We start from the raw sequence: 21,625 nt of genomic DNA, 5'->3' as shown, positions 1-21,625 counted from the left end.
GTTTCTCTCTTATGTATTTTAATTCCATATTAACACGTTCTTTTAATTATTGCTTAAATTCTTGGAGAGTCCTCATAATGATCTCTGTCCAGTCTGTCTCTGAGTCTCTCTAATCTGTAATTCCTTGGATTTCCTGTTTCATTTCTGTCTGGCTGACACAGCATGGTTAGTTCTGTTTCTCTGCTTGCACATTTTTTGTGCTTGTTATTGATGACCAGCAGGTGGTGCTATTGTGATCTCTAGGTTTCCCATTTGTATGATCTGCTGGCAGGTGGGATGGGGTGGGGTTGGTTGCTTTGGGCCGTCTTGTGGTCACAAATGCCTTTATGTTGCGTTCTTGCCTTAAATTAAGTTAAAACCCCTGAGTTAAACACAGTTTTTTAAAAAATATTTATTCCCTTTTGTTGCCCTTGTTTTATTGTTGTAGTTATTATTGATGTCAGTTGTTGGATAGGACAGAGAGAAATGGAGAGAGGAGGGGAAGACAGGGGGAGAGAAAGAAAAGACACCTGCAGACCTGCTTCACCATGTATGAAGCAACCCTCCTGCAGATGGGCAGCCAGGGGTTCAAACTTGTATCCTTACGCTGGTCCTTGTGCTTTGTGCCACCTGCGTTAAACCCGCTGCACTACTGCCCACTCCCCACACTGAGAGGTTTTAAGCCCGTCTCTTTTCTTCTGGCACTAGGAACAATGTTACTTGCTTGCTGTGCTGACAGTGAAATCACCAAAATGGTGCAGGCTCAGCGCCCATGCCGCCCAGAGCTGATTTGACTTTGCTGTTCTTCAACCTGCATCTATGACCCTTTGCACTCAAACTGTACACAAGCACCCACCTGAGGCTGCAGAACATTCAGCTGTAGATTATGACTTCAATTGGGTCTCTTGTACTTATCTGTTGTTTTGGGAAGAGAGGTGATCTGGTCCCAGCTATTCCATGGCCACGCCTCCCGAAGTCACGTAGTTTCTTTTTTTAAAGCCCATTAAACCAATTATCAAGAAGGTTATAAACATTCATTTTTATTGATAACAGATAAACTTTAGCCTATTTTCACCAGTATATATATATATATGTATATATATATATATATATATATATATATATATAATAGAGTTCTTATATTTTAAATGTCTAAAGAATCTGTTGCCTTTATAGGGAAGGAAAACTGAACTATTTCAACATAGATGGGAATGCTGTTTGTATTTCATATAGTTAACCCCCTCCTTTAAAGTATCCTTTATCTCTAATTGTGTCATCTCACTAGTTTCTCACTTTCTGCTTTGTAGGAGGTACAGATCCCCCACCCTGGATAGAGGCCTATCACTTCTACATTGAGTCTTGAGGAGGTAGACCCCAAGGCCGACCTGGCCTAAAGGTGTGTCCCTCCACGACTCTGTAGGCTGAGATGGCACTGAGCTCAGGGGCAAGGGAGCTGCCTCCTTACACAATATACCCTAAAGGTTCCTGTTTCTTGTGTGTGAGTGATACGTGACCTCCCTTTATAAGGCCATAACTTGAGTCCTTATAGGCTGGTAACTTGCCTTTGAGCCCGAGCTGGATATGAGAAGCAGGTGTAACCTAAGAGCATGAATGAGGGCACCTGGGGGTAATAAACATGGTGTGAGTGTCACGCACTTTCCTCATTGGGTCCCATGTTCCTATCGGATGGTGATCAATATACCTAACCTTGTGTATGAACAATAAATGAGCTGTCTCTCTGAAGCACTCCCGGAGGTTCGTCCTTTCCTCCATGGCTCAGCTCATCCTCACCTCCAGTTCTTGGTTCCCCGTGTTGCTGCCACCTCTCTGCTGGCCAGAGGATGCCCAGCAACACTGCTCTTGTAAATGTATCTCACTCTTGAAGGTATCATTCATCCTTCAACTTTCTATAGTTACTTATAGGAATTAAGAGGTAGGGTATCAACTAACCCAGTTCATTCAAACTTGAGTAGAGAAAAATGAGCCTTTTGGTCATCCAACAGCTTCCATATGGGTTAGATGAAAGTCAAAGTCTACTTGGGTTGCTTGCCAGCTGGTTATTTACCAAGGTTTAGCAGCAACCTTAATTAAGTTTCCATGAAGCAACTGGCCTTCTTAAGGTTTGAGTGGTATATATCTTAGATAAGAACCTTTATCTCTAAAAAAGAATAAATTTGTACTGATGGTCATTTTTCCAATTAGAACACACTATGGATATATTTAAGTGGCATTATTTTTAGACACTTAGAAAAATATTGTAAATAATAAAAAAGCAAACTCATAATAAAATTAAATATTTATTTGAATTTCTCCTGGAAATAGCATTCAACACATAAGAAGAATAAACCAGGTGGTGAGATTTAAAAATACAGCTATTTTTCAAAAGGTAAATTAAAAAAAAAAAAGAGGATTCTGTATTTAATGGCAACAAGTGGGGCGGGTATTTTTCACTTTAAGACTACCATTTAAAAGTAGTACTCTGAGAAATAGACACTATGATTAACATGATGTGTTTTTGTAGAATGGATACATATCTGAATGCCAATCTCAATATAGAAGAAATATTTGCATTAAACCCACAGTGGGAAACCAAATGTTCTTTTAAATATATAATTGGTTTGAGATAAAAAGGAAATCGCTAATAAGATCAATAAACTTTCACACATGGGATTTTAAAAAAAATCTATACCCATCTCACCTTTACACATAGAAAAAAAAATTGGTAGATTACAGGCATTACACGATGAATGATTTCTGTACAATGTGGAAGCTAGTTACATAGTATATGTTAACTTCCTAAAGTGCATCTTTTGAAGCCTTATTTAGTAAACTAGAATGTTAAATATAAAATACTTAACACAAGACATGAAATAACAAAGTTAAATCATTATAGTGTAAAAGTTTTAAAACTATTTTAAAAACTTTTGGTTCACCAAAAGAATAAAGATGTCGAATACAGCAGCATTCTCATTCTCCAACAGTATGCATTATTTGCGTTTCTTATTTGGCAAAACTTTTGGAGTTGAACAAAAATAATGCAGTCTAAACAATATTTCTTCTGTCACTGCAGTGAGATTCCTTGAGGAGAACAGTTCCATGCAGAGCATGAGCTAGATTTTTGGAAGCTTTGGTGCATTAACCACAGGATTTGCCTCCTGTAAGTATCTTCTCCCTGCACTCTTATAGTCATAGGTGCAGCCGTGAGTTTCTGCATAGCGATGAGATGCACAGAAGTTATTTCCACATCTAATGCATAAAAAGAAACCCAAGTGATTAGTCACATTTCTATTAACAGGTTATCTCTTTGAAAGTTTAGAACTTGATTTCAGATAGTTCAACAGGAACCCTTTGATTCTCTTTAGCAGTTTCAGTATTAACACTCCCCCACACACACATATAATAGAAGCACAAAGCAGCCTCAAAAACAAGTGAACTGGCCGTGAAGAGGAGTTAATATTTAACAGAAGCACAAGGCAGCCTCAAAAACAAGTGAACTGCCTGTGAAGAGGAGTTTATAATACAGAATCCATTATGAAATGAAACAGGGTATACACCTATATTATTATAATTATAAAAGTAGGTCTGTTTCTTTGTTTCTCTCATGTATGTCTTATATGCCTCCCTTTCTCTTATATCTACTAAACCTGGGATAGTTGAATTTATGGGAAACTTACTCTAATGAAAATGAAAACTTACCTAAAATCTAACTATGCCATGTGAGAAAATTTTAAAGAAAATTCTAGTGTGGAGGGTAACACATCAACTAGTACAAAATCAGATTTGCATACCAGAGGTCACTGGTTTGCCCCCACCTCCAACACCACAATGGACCAGAGTAGTGCTATGGCTTATCACTCTCACTCTTTCTGGCTGGTATGAAATTCTCTCTCTCTCATATATAACCAAGAAATAAATCCTTTATTTCTAGCAGTTCTAAAAGACCACAGTTTTTTTCTATATCTGCTTAACCTACATAGAGAGAAACATATACATATACAGAGAGAGAAATACAGCATATTAATCAGTGATAATGAAAGGATTATGGGTTGAAACCATTTTATGACTATATTTATACATCTGCTTTAGAATAAAAATGTATCATGTAACAGCAAAAGTGTGTAGCACATTAATGTAAATGTGTTCCTTTAAAAAATGTTATTGAGTAAATGTTTTAAATTGCTTTAAAACACTGTTGTCTCAGGGATACAATTTCACATCACTACAAAATATGTGTTAGTTCACTCTATCACCAAAATACCAAGCTCCCTCTACTATAGGTTACTCAGTCCCCTCCTCCACCCTTTATAGCCCCTTCACCTCTCCCTTACAGCCACAGATACAGATAAGCCAAAGGTTGCTGTCCAAATAAAAATAGAATATTGGAGAAGGAATTCTTTCAAGCTAATTAAAACAAGTACACATTCATTACAAGGTAAAGACAGTGCACTCATGGTTCAAATCTAATTGAAAGGAGGCAGTCCAGAAGATTGTGGAGAAGGTCAAGTGTTGGACTCTGAAGCATGACATCCCAAGTGTGATCCCTAGCATTACATGTGCCAGAGTGATGATGCTCTGGTTTATGTTCTCCCCTCCTCTGCCCTCCCTCTCTAATGCTAATAAAGGGCAGACAAGGAGCTCAAGAGTTTGGAGATTCATGAGTTATCTGTTTGGTTTTTTTTTTTTACACCAGCCCATTAAAATTTCAACTGAAGGCTGATATTTGGTCATCATCTTGATGGTGTTATGAACAGTCAATTAAAAAAAAAAACACTTATAGTGTATAGTGCTCAAGCTATATCACTAGAAAGAAAGTATCTCAGCTTTTTCAGCTGGTCAACGTGCCTGCATTCATAGCTAGTAGCCAGTCCAGTTTTCTTTCCGCAAAGGAAACAATGCTTTGTTGTTTTCTTCTTTGTTTGAATTGGGGCTTTCACAGGTGGAAGGTGATGAGTACATTCCCCTATTTATAAAAAGGGCATCTGATTAGTGCATACATTATTTTTAATGAAACTGCTGGTTTAACACTGGTCAACACTATATAAATTTTGGGAAGTCATAGTCATACAGATACATGCATATCCCTCACCCCACTTACTACACCAAAGTTATAGTGTCATTCACAATAGCAGATTTCACCCTATCCTTCCTTCCTGGTAACTACCACATTTTCACCAAAAAAAGAAAAAAGAAAAGAAACTCAGTGTGGCACCAAATCAAAGTACTCTGAGGAAAGAGTGCAGGGAGAGGGAAAGGGAGGAAGGGGGGTGGGTCCTGTTGCATGATAGTGGGAAAGGACTTAAGTTGGGAGTGAGCATGTTCTGCAGACACCTACCATGGCAAGATGAAACAAATTTACCTATGTGTCAATAACTGTACTTTAAATCATTAACCTCCCCCAAAAAAATGTAAAAAAAAAAAAAAAAGGTAAACAAATGGAAATTATCTATAATCCAGCTACACCACTCTTAGGCATTTATTCAAATGATATGAAAATACTAATTTGAAAAGATATACACACCTCCATGTTGAATATAACAGTACAAAGAATTGAAGGGCATGATCTTGCAAAAGATAGAACCAACCCATTCCTTAGACCCTGAGAGAAATATAGTGGTTATTTTTGGGGCTGGAGGTAGGAAAGCACAGAACTTTGCTGGCAAGAATGGTGTAGAACTATACTCCTGTTCTCTTATAATCTAAATCACTAATAATCACCAATAAAAATAGTGAATTAAAAAAGCAGAAATATAAGATGACACTAAGAAATATAAAAATACCACTCACAGACTAGAAGAAAAAACACTGTCAAAAATGACCAGGAACTCAAAGCAGTTTATAAATCAACACAATCCCTATCAAAACCCTAATGGAACTATTCAAGGCAATAGAACAAATAATTCTAAAATTTGCACGAAGGGGCTTCAAAAAACAGTTCACCGAGTAGGGTGTCTGTCTTATCATGCGCATGTCCTAGATTGAGACCTTCGCATACCACAAAGAGCAGTCATGCCCCAGGGAAAGCTCTAGTACCGTGGTGTCTCTTCTCTGTCTTGCTATCATAAAAAAAAAAAAGAGGCCTGGAGCAATAAGATCGTACATGTGCAATAAATAAAAATGTTTATGGAACCACAAAAGGTCCCAAGTAACCAGAGAAATCTTGAAAAGAAAAACAACAGAGATAATCTGACTTCAAGCTATACTACAAAGCAACAGTAGGTAAGACACTATATTAACCCCAGCTATTTATTACTTACTTTTAAAGTCTGTATTAGTGATTTAATAATGATTAACAAGATTGTAAGATAACAGGTGTATAATTACATACAGTTCCCACCACCAGAGTTACATGCCCCATCCCTTCCAATGGAAACTTCCCTATTCTTTATCCCTTTGGGAGTATGGACCAAAACACCTGATCTCATCTCTTCTCAGAAGTTATTATTATTATTATTATTATTATTATTATTATTTTTATTTTTTTGTTGGGATAAAAAGTGTTTTATTCCTCTGTCAGTAAGACCCAGGTTAAAAAAACAAAAAGGAAAAAAAAAAAAAAACCACACCTTTTGTACCCCTTTAAACAAGATGTGCTTGTTTAAAGAATTGTCAGACTTTATAGAGGACAGTTCATGAATGTAGTGCTATTGAGAGAGCAGGGGACAAGGGCCTGAGCAAATTCTAAGTACCACTGATCATATAGTCAGCATAATAAGATCAATCACTTTCCTGGGTGCTAATGGAAACAAAAATAATAATGAATTCCTATAAATGTAGGGGATTCAGGTTTCGAAGAACTTTTAGAGTCTCTTCTTCCTACTTTCTTAACTTTCCTTCCTTTTCATTAAGTGCTTAATATGCTCCAGGAAATTGCTGGGTACAAAGTAAATTCTTCTTCTAGCGTTTGCCAGAAGTTATTATTTTTAACCAGAACACTACTCAGCTCTGGTTTATGATGGTGCCAACTACTAAACCGTGGGCCTTCAGCTCTTCAGACGTGACAGTCTTGTATAGAAACTTTAAAGCCACATACTATTAGAACAAAAATAGGACCACATCGACTAAAAAAAAAAAAAATTGTATAACAAAAACACCTATTCCACAAAAAGTAAATTTCTATGCCACAACAAATAATTTGTACCCTCCCACGCCTAAAATTATTTGTTGAATCTGTAAGTGAAGTTGCTGTACAACTGCTCTCTCTACCTGTTAAAGGTATATTAGGAAGTCAGAAGACAGCTCACACAGTGAGGATTTGCCTTGCCATCAAGAGAGCCTATATTTGAGCTTTGACTCCATATGAAAGCACCATGGTAAAGGGAAATGTTCTGGTATTAGTATTGGGGTATCTCCCCCTTAGTACTGTAAATTCAAAAGAATGAAAACAGGGCAGGAAATGGTGAAATCACCCATATACCAGGCCCCAATGACATGCACACAAACACATACACATAAAGAATGTGATGGGTAGTTTCTTTAATTACTAAATAAATATCTTGAGATCCAACAAATTCCACTCATAGGCATAATTTCAGAGACACAACAGAAGTAAAGTCCAGTGTTTGCTGGCACTCAAGCTCTAAGAAGCAAGAGTTAAAAAAGGTGAAGGAATAAGAAGAAAAATGGCAGAGTGTCAATGATACCGTTACCTACCCTCTGCTACCAAAAACAGTTATAGAGGCTGGGGTTTCATATTTATCTAGCAACTAACAGTCTTTGTAAATTCTTCAAGGGCTCTAAAAATTGGTGTTAGAATTAATTGGTGCTATGTTTTTTAGCACCACCTACATTGGGTATTAGGTATACAAGTCTCCTTTTATTGCCAAACTAAAATGCATTTCCAGATTTTGGCTTTTTTTTTTTTTTTTTTTTTTTTTTTTTTGCATTTCCAGTCTAGGGGTCTATTTAAGAGACATGAGGCATGATACTACTACATCTGTAAAAGCCATCCCCTCCCTCTGAAATTCATGTGCAAAGTGGAATTCAGCGCCATCTGCTGACCAACAACAGAAACCAAAAGAGGTAAAATCAGGAAAACACCAGTAATGGGAAATCAAGATGACAGCCAGGCAAAAGATGATGCAGATCCAGAATAGAACAAATTTAGGAAATACATTGTCAGGAAATGTAAAGAAGTACAAATCTCTCAATTTAATATAGAGAGATTAAAAACGAAATATATGACATCAAAGATTGGCTCAGTAGGAACATGGAAACGATGAAAGCAAAGCTATAGGGTGGGTGTGAAGGGTTTTAGTGTTAATGTGTAAATTTAAGGAAGTAGGTTTACCATGCAGAAGAGAGAAAATCAAGAATAGAAGACAAAATGATCACACTCTTTCACTTCAAAGTAGAATAAAAGGTTTAAGAAAATTGAATCTCTTCAGGAGGTTGAAGATTCCATTAGAAAAATAAATCTCAGGTGGTCAGGAAGGTGGCACAGTAGCTAAGGCACTAGACTCTCAAGCATGAGGTCCTGAGTTCAATCCCTGGCAGCACATGTACCAGAGTGATGTCTGGTTCTTTCTCTCTATCTCTCTCCCATCTTTCTCAATAATAAATAAATAAAATCTTTAAAAAAATCTCAGAATTTTAGGGATCTGAGAAGGATAGGAAAGAAAGAAGAGAGCAGAAACCATATTCAAAGAAATAATAGCAGAAATGTTCCCAATCTGGGATAGGATCAGGATATAGATGTTCAGGAAGCAGAACTCCTAAATTCCTAAACCCAAATAAACCTACACCAAGATGCATCGTTGTGAAACTATCAAAAATCAAGAACAAAGAAATAATTTTGCAAATTGCCAGCAAAAAGAAAAAAGTGACGTTTAAAGGTTGCATGGACAGACCTGCACCAAACTTTTCAGCAAGACCTGCAGAGGCAAGGAGAAAGTGGGATAGAATACTCAAGGTGTTAAAAGACAACTGCCAGCCATGCATACTTTATCCTGCAAGACTATTATTCAAGTATGAAGAAGCAATAAAAACAGCACCAGATATACAAAACCTAGAGGAGCTTGCCATTACCAGACCTGTCTTGCAAGAATTACTGAAAGGATTTATATATAAATTTAACTACTTTTATATATAACATTTACATGCATACAGTCCTCTATGCCTTCGTGTGTGTGTGTGTGTGTGTGTGTGTGTATATATATATTCTTTACAATAGCTTCTATGGAGAAAAACGAAAAGATAGTGGGCTTAAATGCTGTTGCTATAATTTCTCTTTAATCAATTACTTATTCATTTAAATTTATTATCTCTACTTATTTATTAGACATAGCCAGAAATCACGGGGTTAAGGGGAGACAGAGAGGGAGAGAAACAGCTGCAACACTGCTTCACCATTCTCAAAGATATCCACCTGCAGGTGGGGACTGGGGGCTTGAACTTGGGTCCTTGTGCATTGTAATATGTGCGTTCAACCAGGTGCGCCACCACCCGGCCTCTAATTTTTTATTTTTAATTAATAATGGGTTACAAAATTATAATATTAAAGGGCACAGTTCTATACTACACCCACCATGAGTTCTGTATCCCCACACTATAACCACTACAGTTCTTACACACGGCTTTCTTTAAATGATGACATTTTCTAATGACTTTTAATCTTTCCTACATATTTTTCTGTTTTTTCTTTTTCTTTTTATTATATAATACACCTTAAGTTTTTTTTTCTTTCTATTTTGTTTTAAAAGGACACAGAGAAATTGAGAGAGGAGGGGGAAATACAAAGGGAGAAAGACATAGGCACCTACAGGTGGGGAGCTGGGGCTCAAACCCAGGCCCTTGCACATGGTGATGTATGTACTTGGCCACATGTTAATGTGTACACTTGCTTGGGTGTGCCACTGCCTGGCCCCTTTTAGTTTCTTTAATTTGATGTTTTGTCATGAAATTATTTTATCCTCATTTTGTATTCCTTTACAGGATTCTATCAGTACCATTTCTTTTTTTTTTAGTGTATTTTTATTTATGTATTCCCTTTTATTGTCCTTGTTGTTTTATTATTGTAGTTATTATTGTTGTTATTGATGCCATTGTTGGATAGGACAGAGAGAAATGGAGAGAGGAGGGGAAGACAGAGAGGGAGAAAGACAGACGCCTGCAGACCTGCTTCACCACCTGTGAAGTGACTCCCCTGCAGGTGGGGAACTGGGGGCTCGAACCAGGATCCTTATGCCGTCCTTGGCTTTGCACCACCTGCACTTTTTTTTTTTCTGCGCCACCTGCACTTAACCTGCTGCACTATCAGTACTGTTTCTTATTTGTCCCCCCTTCCTTTGAACTCTGGCACTACAAGGGATCACTATTAAGAATACGTTTTTTTTTTTTAAAAAAAGAACATTTCCACAAAAGTGAGGGGAGCACTTTCTATCTACTAGAAGTAGCATTACTTGATGCCAGAACTGAGCAGTGCTCTGATCATATCTTTTTCATGGTAAATAAATTATTTTAATAAGCAAAATTCCCACTATTCAGCAATTCCACTTCTCAGATATTGGGTTGTTGGCAAAGACATGATGTATTTTTTTCTATCCAAAAAAGCATCATGACTTTTCTGACAACCAAATATAGTCAAAAGATCTGAAAGCAGAGTCTCAAGGAGTATCTGCACACTCACATTCCTAGGATCATAATCTACAACAGCTAAAATGTGGAAGTAACAAAAGACGTGAATAAGTAAAAGCTACACATAACTAATAGAATGCTATTCAGCCTTTAAAAATAGAGGAATCTGAAAATAGGAATATAGCTCAGTGGTAGAACAGAGTCTGTGCAGCCTGACTTAGTTTTCAATGCCAAGAAAGAAAGTATAGAACTTTTTATTACACATGCTACAGTATAGATGAGCCTTATGCTAAAAGAATTAAGTCAGTTACAAAAGGATAGGGTATGATCCCATTTATGTAAAGCATTTAAGAAAGTTTTATAGAGACAGAAAGTAGAACTAGAAAGTAATTGTCAGAAACTAGAAGGGGGAAATGAGTTGGTTTTTAAAAAGAAAACTACTTCAGTTTTTATTTATTTGTATTATTATTATTATTACTTACCAGAGCACTGCTCAGCTCTGGCTTACGATGGTGTGGAGGACTGAACCAGGACTTTGAAGCCTCAGGCATGAGTCTCTTTGCATAACCATTATGCTCTTTCCCCAGCCTGTTTCAGCTTTTTAAAATAATGAATTCTAGAGAGGACGGTGGTTGATTATTCCCCAACAAAGTGAATCTACTTAATCCTACGGAATTGTATGCCTGAAAACTATTAATAAACATATTTTATATTAGGTGTATTTTAACCTTAGTAGAAATATTGAAATAAGGTGAGTACTCTGGGATTTATAATGTTAGGTCTTAACATGGCAGAGGAAAATAAAGCTCAAGTATCACTTTATAAAGACACAGAACCCACAAGACATCTATAATCTCTACAAACATCTCTTAAAACCTTGGGGCTGAAAAGGAGGCACATTTTTGCTAATGACTTTCCCATCACTACTACGGGTACTAAAAAATAAAGATGGTGTCAGTCGTGGTTTCTTTGGAAATAAATACAGGAAGTGCAGGTGTTACTAGTATGTAAAGTGCTTTGTTATAGTCATTTATGGTACAGTGCCTTGTAAAAAATTAAGAATGTTTGGCTGAAGAAACACCTTTCTAGATTACTAACTCAAAATCCACCAAGCAATCAGGCATGACTCCAGAGTAAATTTTTCATTAATCTAGCTTTTTCATAGACTGTATCTCTTCCCAGACAACAGAGTCCTCAATTTATTTTTCAAATGTCTGGCAGTCAGTATGTTCTCATAATTATTTCTTAAATGGAACAACGTTAAGGTAGAATTTCTTCTGTATATATTACAGAGAAATGTTCTCACTTCTCTTTTAAAGTTCATCAGTATGCATAATAATATAATTAGTTTTAACTGTTTTCAAAATTATCTGTAGCTTACCTACTCTTTTCACTGCTGCTGTGCTATTTCCATTCATTGCAATACCATGAGCAGCCTACAATTTAAACACAAAACATATTATAGGGGTAAGTTATTGGAGAATAAAAGAAAGTATCACCAGAGATGATGATTTGCCTTTTATTATGAAAATATGCTACTAGGTTTTTACTTTGAGTTATTCAATCTCATTTTAATTAACTGGGAACATGATTCCCATATCCAGAAATAGCATATTTACTATTTATTTTTTTAAAAGTGTTTTATTTGTTGGATAGAGAAAGAGAAATTGAGAGGGAAGAGGAGATAGAGAGGGAGAGAGAAAGAGAGACACTTGAAGACCTGCTTTGCTCCTTGTGAAACATTCCCGCTGCAGGAAGGACTGAGGGTTTGAACCAGGTCTTTGTGTATTTTAACATGTATGCTCTACTGGGCATGCCACTACACAGCCCCCCCCCATTATATATCTATAAGAAATCTCAAATAAAGCTTCTATTTGGAAAAAAATCAGCATTTAAAAATAAAGATAATAGAGATAAACTGCTCACAGCAAATTATTTTCAAGTTATAATTTTCTTTTAAAATATTTTTATTTATTATTGTATAGAAACAGAAATTGAGAGGAGAGTGGGAGATAGGGAAAGAGACAGGAAGACACCTGCAATCCTGCTTCACCAATAATTAAGCATTCCCCCTGCAGGTGGGGACCAAGGGCTTGAACCCGGTCCTTGCACAGGTAATATGTGCACTTAACCAGGTGCATCACTACTTGGCCTCAAGTAAATTCTCAATTTAAGACTAAAATATTTTAAAGTTAACTATCAAGAATAAGTTATGCAAAGTAGATGAAGATTTTACAGTAAACTTATATTGAACCTTCAGTTTCATTATTTAAATAAATACCAACAAAAACCTTTAAATGTACTAAATTGGGAGTCGGGCTGTAGCGCAGCAGGTTAAGTGCAGGTGGCGCAAAGCACAAGGACCGGCATAAGAATCCCGGTTCGAACCCCGGCTCCCCACCTGCAGGGGAGACGCTTCACAGGCAGTGAAGCAGGTCTGCAGGTGTCTATCTTTCTCTCCTCCTGTCTTCCCCTCCTCTCTCCATTTCTCTCTGTCCTATCCAACAACGATGACATCAATAATAACTACAACAATAAAACAACAAGGGCAACAAAAGGGAATAAATAAATAAAAATTTTTTTAAAAGTACTAAATTACTAGAAGGATAACTGGTAAGCATACTGGAAGAAAGATACTTACTAGAAAAATATCTGTGGATTCTAATGGGGGAGAACTATTCCTAAGGCTTTCTTCCTGATAATGCTGCAGGTTTACAGATAGACCAATTCCAGAGGTCCGATGCCTGCTTGTCCCACGTGTGCTCTGCGAACTGTCTCTGCTTGCACTCCGGGCCAGTGACGCAAGAAAACCTATATTATTTACACAACCAACAGGCTCTTTGGAAGCCTTATTAGCCATTTCTGTAATATCCCGAGCCTCAACTTTAGAAATAATATCAGACTTTTTCCCGGGTGAATCAACTTTAACAGCTCTAAAGCGAGTAGTCCTAGAAAAAGAAGAATCTGTTATATTTCTAACATCCATTGACCTAAGAACATTTTGTGAAGCAGAAGACTGGCGGATCCCAGACTCTAAACATTTCGATTGTCTCTGCTGTCTCACTAAAGAATTGTGTAGTGACATTGGTGCAGAACAACGAAGAGGTGACAAGCGTCTATTCTTCTGAGGACTTTGTTCACGATGGTTTAAAGCTGCAGTCTCTACCGATTCACCACTCAGTACTTTGGCAACATGTTTGAAATGTTGTTCGGAAGTTCTCAACCCGTTATCACCATTATTAAGTAAGAACTCAGGATTAACATTCGGTGCACTTTCTAAATCACTGTTCTGTTCATCGGTGTTTTCTTCTGTAAATGAAGCAAATGAACCCACTTCAGGTAGAAGTGATTCTTCAGTTGCATACTCATTGGAACTTGGAAGTAAAAGAGTGTCATTCTTGATACTAGATGATAAATTCTCTGAACAGTGTTTTGTCTGCCTAGACAGAGATGATCCAAGCTCAGCAAGCACCTCATCATTTTCCAAATCCAAATAGGGTATCTGATATGGTAGTCTGATAACACTATTGGAATGAGACAGTGTATTACTCTTCCAGTTCTCATCTTCTTTAAGAAAATCACTAGTGATAGATGAAATGGGCTTATCACCCATGGGGAGGGTTGCTAAACTTGAAATTGCACTCCTGGATGTTTCCGATAAATACGTGCTCCCAGAAGAAGATAAATAAGACTGCCCAATATGGGGGAGAACCCTTAACAACCTGTGTCGTGCAGCTACTGTGGAGCTACTAGGTGGTCGAGGAGTGATAGGCGGACGAGGTTTGACCTTGACAGTTTTCTTAGGCTAAAAGAAAAAAAAAAGATAATTACTTTGTAGTCATTTGCTCTCAAAATTAACAAAATTATAGAAGAAAATGTTAGTGTAACATACTGGTGTTCTGACACCTAAATTCAAAATGTTTAAAAAGATTAAAATTCTCCCATTCTGTGAGGGGTCTCTTTGTTTAATAGTTTCTTTGGATGTGCAGAAGCTTTTCAATTTGATGTAGTCCCATTGGTTTGTTTCTGCTTTAGTCTTCCTTGCAATTTGGTTTGATTCATCAAAGATGTCCTTGAGGTGTAGGTGGGAAACTGTATTACCAATGTTCTCCTCTAAGTATTTGATTGTTTCTGGTCTGACAACTAGGTCTTTGATCCATTTGGAGATGATTTTTGTTTCTGGTGAGATAAAGTGGTTCAATTTCATTCTTGGGCATGTTACAAACAGAGACACCCGTCACAGAATGGGAGAAGATCTTCACATGCCATACATCAGACAAGAAACTAATCACCAAAATATATAAAAAGCTCAGCAAACTTAGCACCAAAAAAGAAAATGACCCCATCCAAAAATGGGCAGAGGATATGAACAAAACATTCATTACGAGGAGATCCAAAAGGCTAACAAACATATGAAAAACTGCTCTGGGTCACTGATTGTCAGAGAAATGCAAATTAAGACAACACTAAGATACCACCTCACTCCTGTAAGAATGGCATACATCAAAAAGGACAGCAGCAACAAATGCTGGAGAGGTTGTGGGGACAGAGGAACCCTTTTACATTGCTGGTGGGAATGTAAATTGGTACAGCCTCTGTGGAGAGCAGTCTGGAAAACTCTCACAAGGCTAGACATAGACCTTCCATATGATCCAGTAATTCCTCTCCTGGGCTTATACCCCAAGGACTCCGTAACACTCAGCCAAAAAGAGGTGTGTACTCCTATGTTCATAGCAGCACAATTCATAATAGCTAAAACCTGGAAGCAACCCAGGTGCCCAACAACAGATGAGTGGCTGAGAAAGCTGTGGTATATATACACAATGGAATACTATGCAGCTATCAAGAACAATGAACCCACCTTCTCTGACCCATCTTGGACAGAGCTAGAAGGAATTATGTTAAGTGAGCTAAGTCAGAAAGATAAAGATGAGTATGGGATGATCCCACTCATCAACAGAAGTTGAGTAAGAAGATCTGAAAGGGAAACAAAAACAGGACCTGACCAAATTGTAAGTAGGGCACCAAAGTAAAAACCCTGTGGTGAGGGGTAGACATGCAGCTTCCTAGGCCAATGGTGGGTGGGAGTGGGTGGGAGGGATGGGTCACAGTTTTTTGGTGGTGACAATGGTGTTTATGTACACTCCTAGTAAAATGTAGTCATATTAGTTAATTAATATGAGAGGGGGAAAATTAATTGTATGTCTCAAAGTTTTTCAAAACACAAACTGAATCTTTTTAATATATAGGCCATGTAATTGATATGCAGACTCTCAAAAGCCTAGACCAAGTAGATCAGAAGCAACCAATAGCACAGCTATATACAAGATACTGGGTACTGTACAGCAAACCCTAACAAAAGGACTTCTCAAAGTTAACCCAATTACCAATTAATGTGATGATAACATTAACTATCGATTGTCTTTTGGAACCCTAAGACAGCAGGAACCTCACATCTCCACGATAGAGCCTCTACTTCCCCCAGTCCTAGAACCCTTGGATAGGGCCCACTTTCCCATATGCCTCTCCCAATGCATATCAAATAATATTGCATCTGCCAATCACAACCTAACCAACGCAACGATTGCCACCTCAACATGCTTCAGCTCAAACTGTGTTCAGAGACTTCAGGTGTGGAATGACAACTCTTCAGCTTCATTACTCAGGTGAGACCTTTCCTTTCATAGTATATTCTAATTCCATCTCAGGTGGTTCACTTTCTAACAAAGTCCCAAAACCTAGATATACACCAGTTTCTGTGAGAGAGAGAGCATATGTTCACATGTATCCGTAAAGTACTGCAAAATATATACCTGAAAGCAGAAGTACACTAGAGTTTGCACATGAGTACCCCCCTAACACTTCCTCTTCACTATTCCAACCTCTGGGTCCATGATTGCTCAACAATTTGTTTGGCTTCGTATGTTAACTCTCTTTGCAATCACCAGGTTCCAGATGTCATCAGGATGCCGGCCAAGCTTCCCTGGACTGAAGACCCCACCAATGTGTCCTGGAGCTCTGCTTCCCCAGAGACCCATCCTACTAGGGAAAGAGAGAGGCAGACTGGGAGTATGGACTGACCAGTCAACGCCCATGTTCAGCGGGGAAGCAATTATAGAAGCCAGACCTTCTACCTTCTGCAACCCACAATGACCCTGGGTCCATGCTCCCAGAGGGATAGAGAATGGGAAAGCTATCAGGAGAGGGGGTGGGATATAGAGACTGGGTGGTGGGAACTGTGTGGAGTTGTACCCCTCCTACTCTATGGCTTTGTTAATTAATCCTTTCTTAAATAAAAAAAAATTTAAAAAAAGAAAGTAGAAAGAAAAAAAAAGATTAAAATTGTACACTTCAGACTGAAAAGAGTTTGCTATATCATTGAGTATACTTTCTGAGAGTTATAATAAAATATACTTTCCTCATTGGTTGACTAAGTTTGTCAATTTTGCTAAGAAAAAACTTAATATATTCTATATTCCTTATGTGGCTTGGTTTTGACTGCCAATTGTTTCTAGTGAAATGAAAAGTATGATTAGACTATTAGATAGAAGAGTTACCAAGGGAGTCAGGCTGTAGCGCAGCGGGTTAAGCACAGGTGGCGCAAAGCACAAGGACCGGCATAAGGATCCTGGTTCGAACCCCAGTTCCCCACCTGCAGGGGAGTCGCTTCACAGGCGGTGAAGCAGGTCTGCAGGTGTCTGTCTTCCCCTCCTTTCTCCATTTCTCTCTGTCCTATCCAACAACGACAACAACAATAACTACAACAATAAAACAAGGGCAACAAAGAAATAAATAAAATAAGTATTTAAATAAATAAATAAAACTTAAAAAAAAAAGAAAGAAGAAGAGTTACCAGACCTAATCAACTATTGTGTTAAGTGTCTGCTTAGAAGGGTGGCTTACTGCTAGCTTTTAGGAACTTGCATTTTGGGAGGGTCCCATTATACTGCTTAACAAGAGTAGCTAACTGTGCTTAAACTGTGCAAACGATACGGTTTATGTGAAACACTGGTTTTCCTTTCAGGAGTCTGAAAGTTTGTCATATGCATATCTGTAGATGTTTATTTAAATATCCCTCAGTAAGAACCACAAACACCAGGTCTACAATATTAGAGTTTCCCTGGAAGACAGTATTAAAAAGATGCTTACACAAGTAAATAGTATTAAGTACAGCTGGGAGAGAACTCTAAGAAGCTTGTGGCTCATTTCTTCTGAATTTCTCATATAGTTCCCTTTGTTAATTTCTATCTTTTGCTATAATGAAGTTAGCAAAAATACACTGTGTGTTAAGCTTGTGAGTCTTCCTAGCAAAACATCTAAACTAAGGGTAGTCTTATTAGTTCCTGATACAGGTTTTACTAAAATATCACAAAAGGTAGATTATTTCTAGAATATAGTTTAAAAAACAAAATAAGAAATCTGAGTTCTTTAAGATACAAGCATCAAAATGAGATGACATAACAAAAACTTCCAACTTAAAAATAGAAGAAGGGCTAGACAATTCAGTGGAAAGCAAATGAAGCAAGAATTAGAGGAGCTAAGAATCCACAAAAATATCCCTGGATTCTGGTCAAGGTGTTGGCAGACTAGCAGTTCCTGTTTTCTTTCACTGCTAACAGCAGTATAAAACCTACACTATACATGTAAAAATGAGCACAGACACAAGCATGGAGCTAAGATAAACCAACAAGAACAAAATGTTTCAGAATCCAGGTAGGAAAGACAGAGAGAAAAAAGGTAAAGATCATAAAATGATAAAGATCCATTCCCCACTTGGTTCCACACCAGCCAGCCAGACTCCCCTGACTGTAGCCATCTGCCCCACTGAGTAGCAGCATTGACACCCAGCTGGCTCAGCTAGTTGCTTCTACTTCTGCTGCTGCTGTTCACCATAGCTTGGCTTCTGCCATTGTTACTCAGTTTATCCCATGAGCCTCCACAGTAGCTGCCCAACTGGTCTGATTAAACCCCTGTGACTGCAGATAGAATTCCCACTGATACACTCCTATTAATTTGTAGTCATATAAATCACTATTTAATTAATATGAGAGGGGAAAATTGATTCTATGTCTCAAACTTTTTAAAGCACAGACTGAGTCATTTTAATACATAGGCTGAGTCTTTAAAAGCCTAGACTAGGGAGAACAGAAGCAACTGGTGACACAGCTATATACAAATAATGTCAAAAGGACATAAATTATGGTGATGTTGGGTATTATACAACAAATCCTAACAAAGGGATTTTTCAAAGTTAATCCAATTACCAAATAATGTGATTATAACAATAGCTATCTATTGTCTTCTTGAACCCTAAATCAGCAGGAACCTCACATTTCCACTACAGAGCCTATATTTTCCCAAGTCCTGGAACCTTAGGGTAGGGCACACTTTCCTGCATGCTTCTCTCAATTCATACCAAATAATATTGCATCTGCCAATCCCAACCAAATGAACATGCGTACCACCTCAGCATGCTTCACTTCAGACTGTGTCCAGAGACTTCAGGTGTGGAATGACAACCCTTCAGCTTCATTACTCGGGTGAGACCTTTCCTTTCATAGTATTCTATAATTCCATTCCAGGTGGTTCACTTCCTAACAAAGTCCCAAAACCTAGATATAGACCAGGTCCCCTGAGATAGAGCATATGTTTACACGTATTCATAAATTCATATATACCTGAAAGCAAAAGTACACAAGAGTTTGCATTGAGTACCCCCCAACACTTCATCTGCACTATTCCAGCCTTTAGATCCATAACTGCTCAACAATTTGTTTGGCTTTATATGTTAACTCTCTTTTCAGCCACCAGGTTCCAGATGCCAGCATGATGCTGAGCAGACTTCCCTGGACAGACAACCCTACCAATGTGTCCTGGAGCTCTGTTTCCCCAGAGCCCCACCCTACTAGGGAAAGAGAGAGACAGGCTGGGAGTAAGGATAGACCTGTCAATGCCCATGTTCAGTGGGGAAGCAATTACAGAAGCCAGACCTTTCACCTTCTGCATCCCACAATGACCTTGGGTCCATACTTCCAGAAGGGTTAAAGAATAGGAAAGCTATCAGGGGAGGGGATGGGATATAGAGATCTAGCGGTGGGAATTGTGTGGTTGTACCCCTCTTATCCTATGGTTTTGTTAATGTCTCCTTTTTAAAATAAATAAATAAATAATAAATAAATAAAAGAATTCCCACTGCTGCAGTCGACCCCTGAAAATTTCATGACCCAATTGCCCACCCAGGTCATCCTGCTTCTATGATAACTTTTTTTCCCCCTTTGCCTCCAGGGTTATCACTGGAACTTCATGCCTGCACTACAAATCCACTGCTCCTCACAGCCATCCCCCCCCCCCCCATTTTATTGGATAGAACAGAGAGAAATTGAGAGGGGAGGGGTAGATAGACAAGGGACAGAAAGACACCTGCAGACCTGCTTCTCCACTTGTGAAGCATGACTCCCTACTGCAGGAGGGGAGCAGAGGCTTCAACTGAGATCCCTGAATGGGCCCTTGCCCTTCAAACTATGTGCGCTTAACCTCATGTGCCACTGACTGGCAACTTCTATGATAACTTTCTGCTCACAGCTTTACAATAGCTGGGGAGAAAAGAAAAAGAGGAAACAAAAGCTTTAAAACGTGGTAACTGTAGGCAGCTGAATATGTTTTGTGGAAATCAGTTCCACCAGCATTGTAGCACTGGGTATAGCCAGAGAAAAACACCCTATAGATAAAAGACTATAGATACCTCCTGAGTCTTCCAACCAGTTTGTGAAATGTCTGTAACCTCAAATGTCTGCTTTGGAAGAGCCTTAACAATACATCCTCACCATGTACATTTGGTTGCAAATCCCTGGTCACTGCATAGATCTGCTCAAATGGACTACTTCAACCCAAGACTTCTTCATAGAGAAGCAAACGTAACAGGAAGGGAAAGGAAAACATTTACAACAATGGAACAAAACAGCAGCTTGTGAAAAACTCCAAATTTAACACAGCTTATATAGGCCTCCTGCTGAACACATTAAATGCTACAATCCTAAGGGTGCTCAATGAATTAAGACTATCTATGGAGGAGGGCTGCAACACATAATTTTCTATTGCTGCCATAAACTATAAAACTGAAAGGAACCTTCCCCATTCTCTTTAAAATCTGTATCTCTCCCAGTCCTAGAAACTCTTTGATACTGATTCTGCTGACCTCAACTAAGTCAATGCAACCAGTGTCACCAAGCCATTTGCCACTGCCTTTTGGCTTGAGACTATCCAGAGACACCAAATCTGAGATAGCAACCTTCCAACTCCAATAATCTAATGAGACTTTTCCTAACACACGAGACTACCTAGTTCTACTTCAAATGGTGCACTCTCTAAAAAGCTACAGACTCTTGACATAGGCTAGGGCCTATATACACATATGTGTAAGTTAGGGCAACTATATATCTCAAAGTAAAAGTACTTACTAGTCCCCTGTGATTAGACTTAGATATGAGCTTGATAAGAACTAGAATGGCCTAAAGAAGGTACCACAGATTGTCTAATCAAATATTTACTGCTTAGGCCTAGACATTTTCCTCTCCTACCCTTTACTTCACTCAGTCATTCTTTCAACTCAACTAACTACACGAAAGAAAGCAAAATATATCTTCTAATCTCTTCTGACAACATCAGCATGAATGTCACCTCCTGATGATCTCTAGAAGAAACAGTGACACTAGAAACTACAAGAGACTAGACAGACACAGATCTGGAAAAATAATTGATTAAAACAATACTTAATGCAAGTCTAAGACCTAGGATATTAAAACAGAGGCAAGCAGAAAATCAAAAGTAAGTGACCTCAAATAGTTCAGATGCAGACAAAATAACTTTAAATAAGATCAGGCATTTTCTTGGGCCACAGAGCTTAGGATATCTTAAGAAGGAAACACTTCTGGGATAAAAAGACCTAAGTGAAGGAAGAGGCACCAATAGAAAAACTGATAGTGCCATAATGACTCTGGGTCCATACTCCCAGAAGGTTAAAGAATAGGAAAGCTATCAACGGAGGTGAGGGGATATGGAGTTCTGGTGGTGGAAA

At 38.2% G+C, this 21,625-nt stretch overlaps 1 protein-coding gene across 12 annotated transcripts in view; it reads right to left on the bottom strand.

The window, feature by feature from the left end:
• Positions 1-2,263: 2,263 nt before the first annotated feature.
• The window catches only part of ZFAND4 (zinc finger AN1-type containing 4), a 57,724-nt gene continuing 38,362 nt past the window's right edge, over positions 2,264-21,625 (bottom strand). For 9 of the 12 annotated variants that reach the window (XM_007526492.3, XM_060191630.1, XM_060191671.1 and 6 more), the window contains 4 exons: positions 13,193-14,356; positions 11,933-11,987; positions 4,822-4,939; positions 2,264-3,225 (listed from right to left, as the gene is read on the bottom strand). In XM_007526492.3, coding sequence (XP_007526554.1) covers positions 3,090-3,225; positions 4,822-4,939; positions 11,933-11,987; positions 13,193-14,356 — 1,473 coding nt within the window. In that variant the 3' untranslated portion in view covers positions 2,264-3,089. The remainder of the gene's footprint in view (positions 3,226-4,821; positions 4,940-11,932; positions 11,988-13,192; positions 14,357-21,625) is intronic. The other 3 variants (XR_009550006.1, XM_016189726.2, XR_009550007.1) reach the window with 3 other exon arrangements.

The sequence above is a fragment of the Erinaceus europaeus genome, chromosome 1 (genome assembly GCF_950295315.1).
Source record: "Erinaceus europaeus chromosome 1, mEriEur2.1, whole genome shotgun sequence".
In the NCBI taxonomy this organism is placed as follows: domain Eukaryota; kingdom Metazoa; phylum Chordata; class Mammalia; order Eulipotyphla; family Erinaceidae; genus Erinaceus; species Erinaceus europaeus.
The sequence above is the reverse complement of the archived record's forward strand: the minus strand, read 5'-3'. Positions and strand labels throughout refer to the sequence as shown.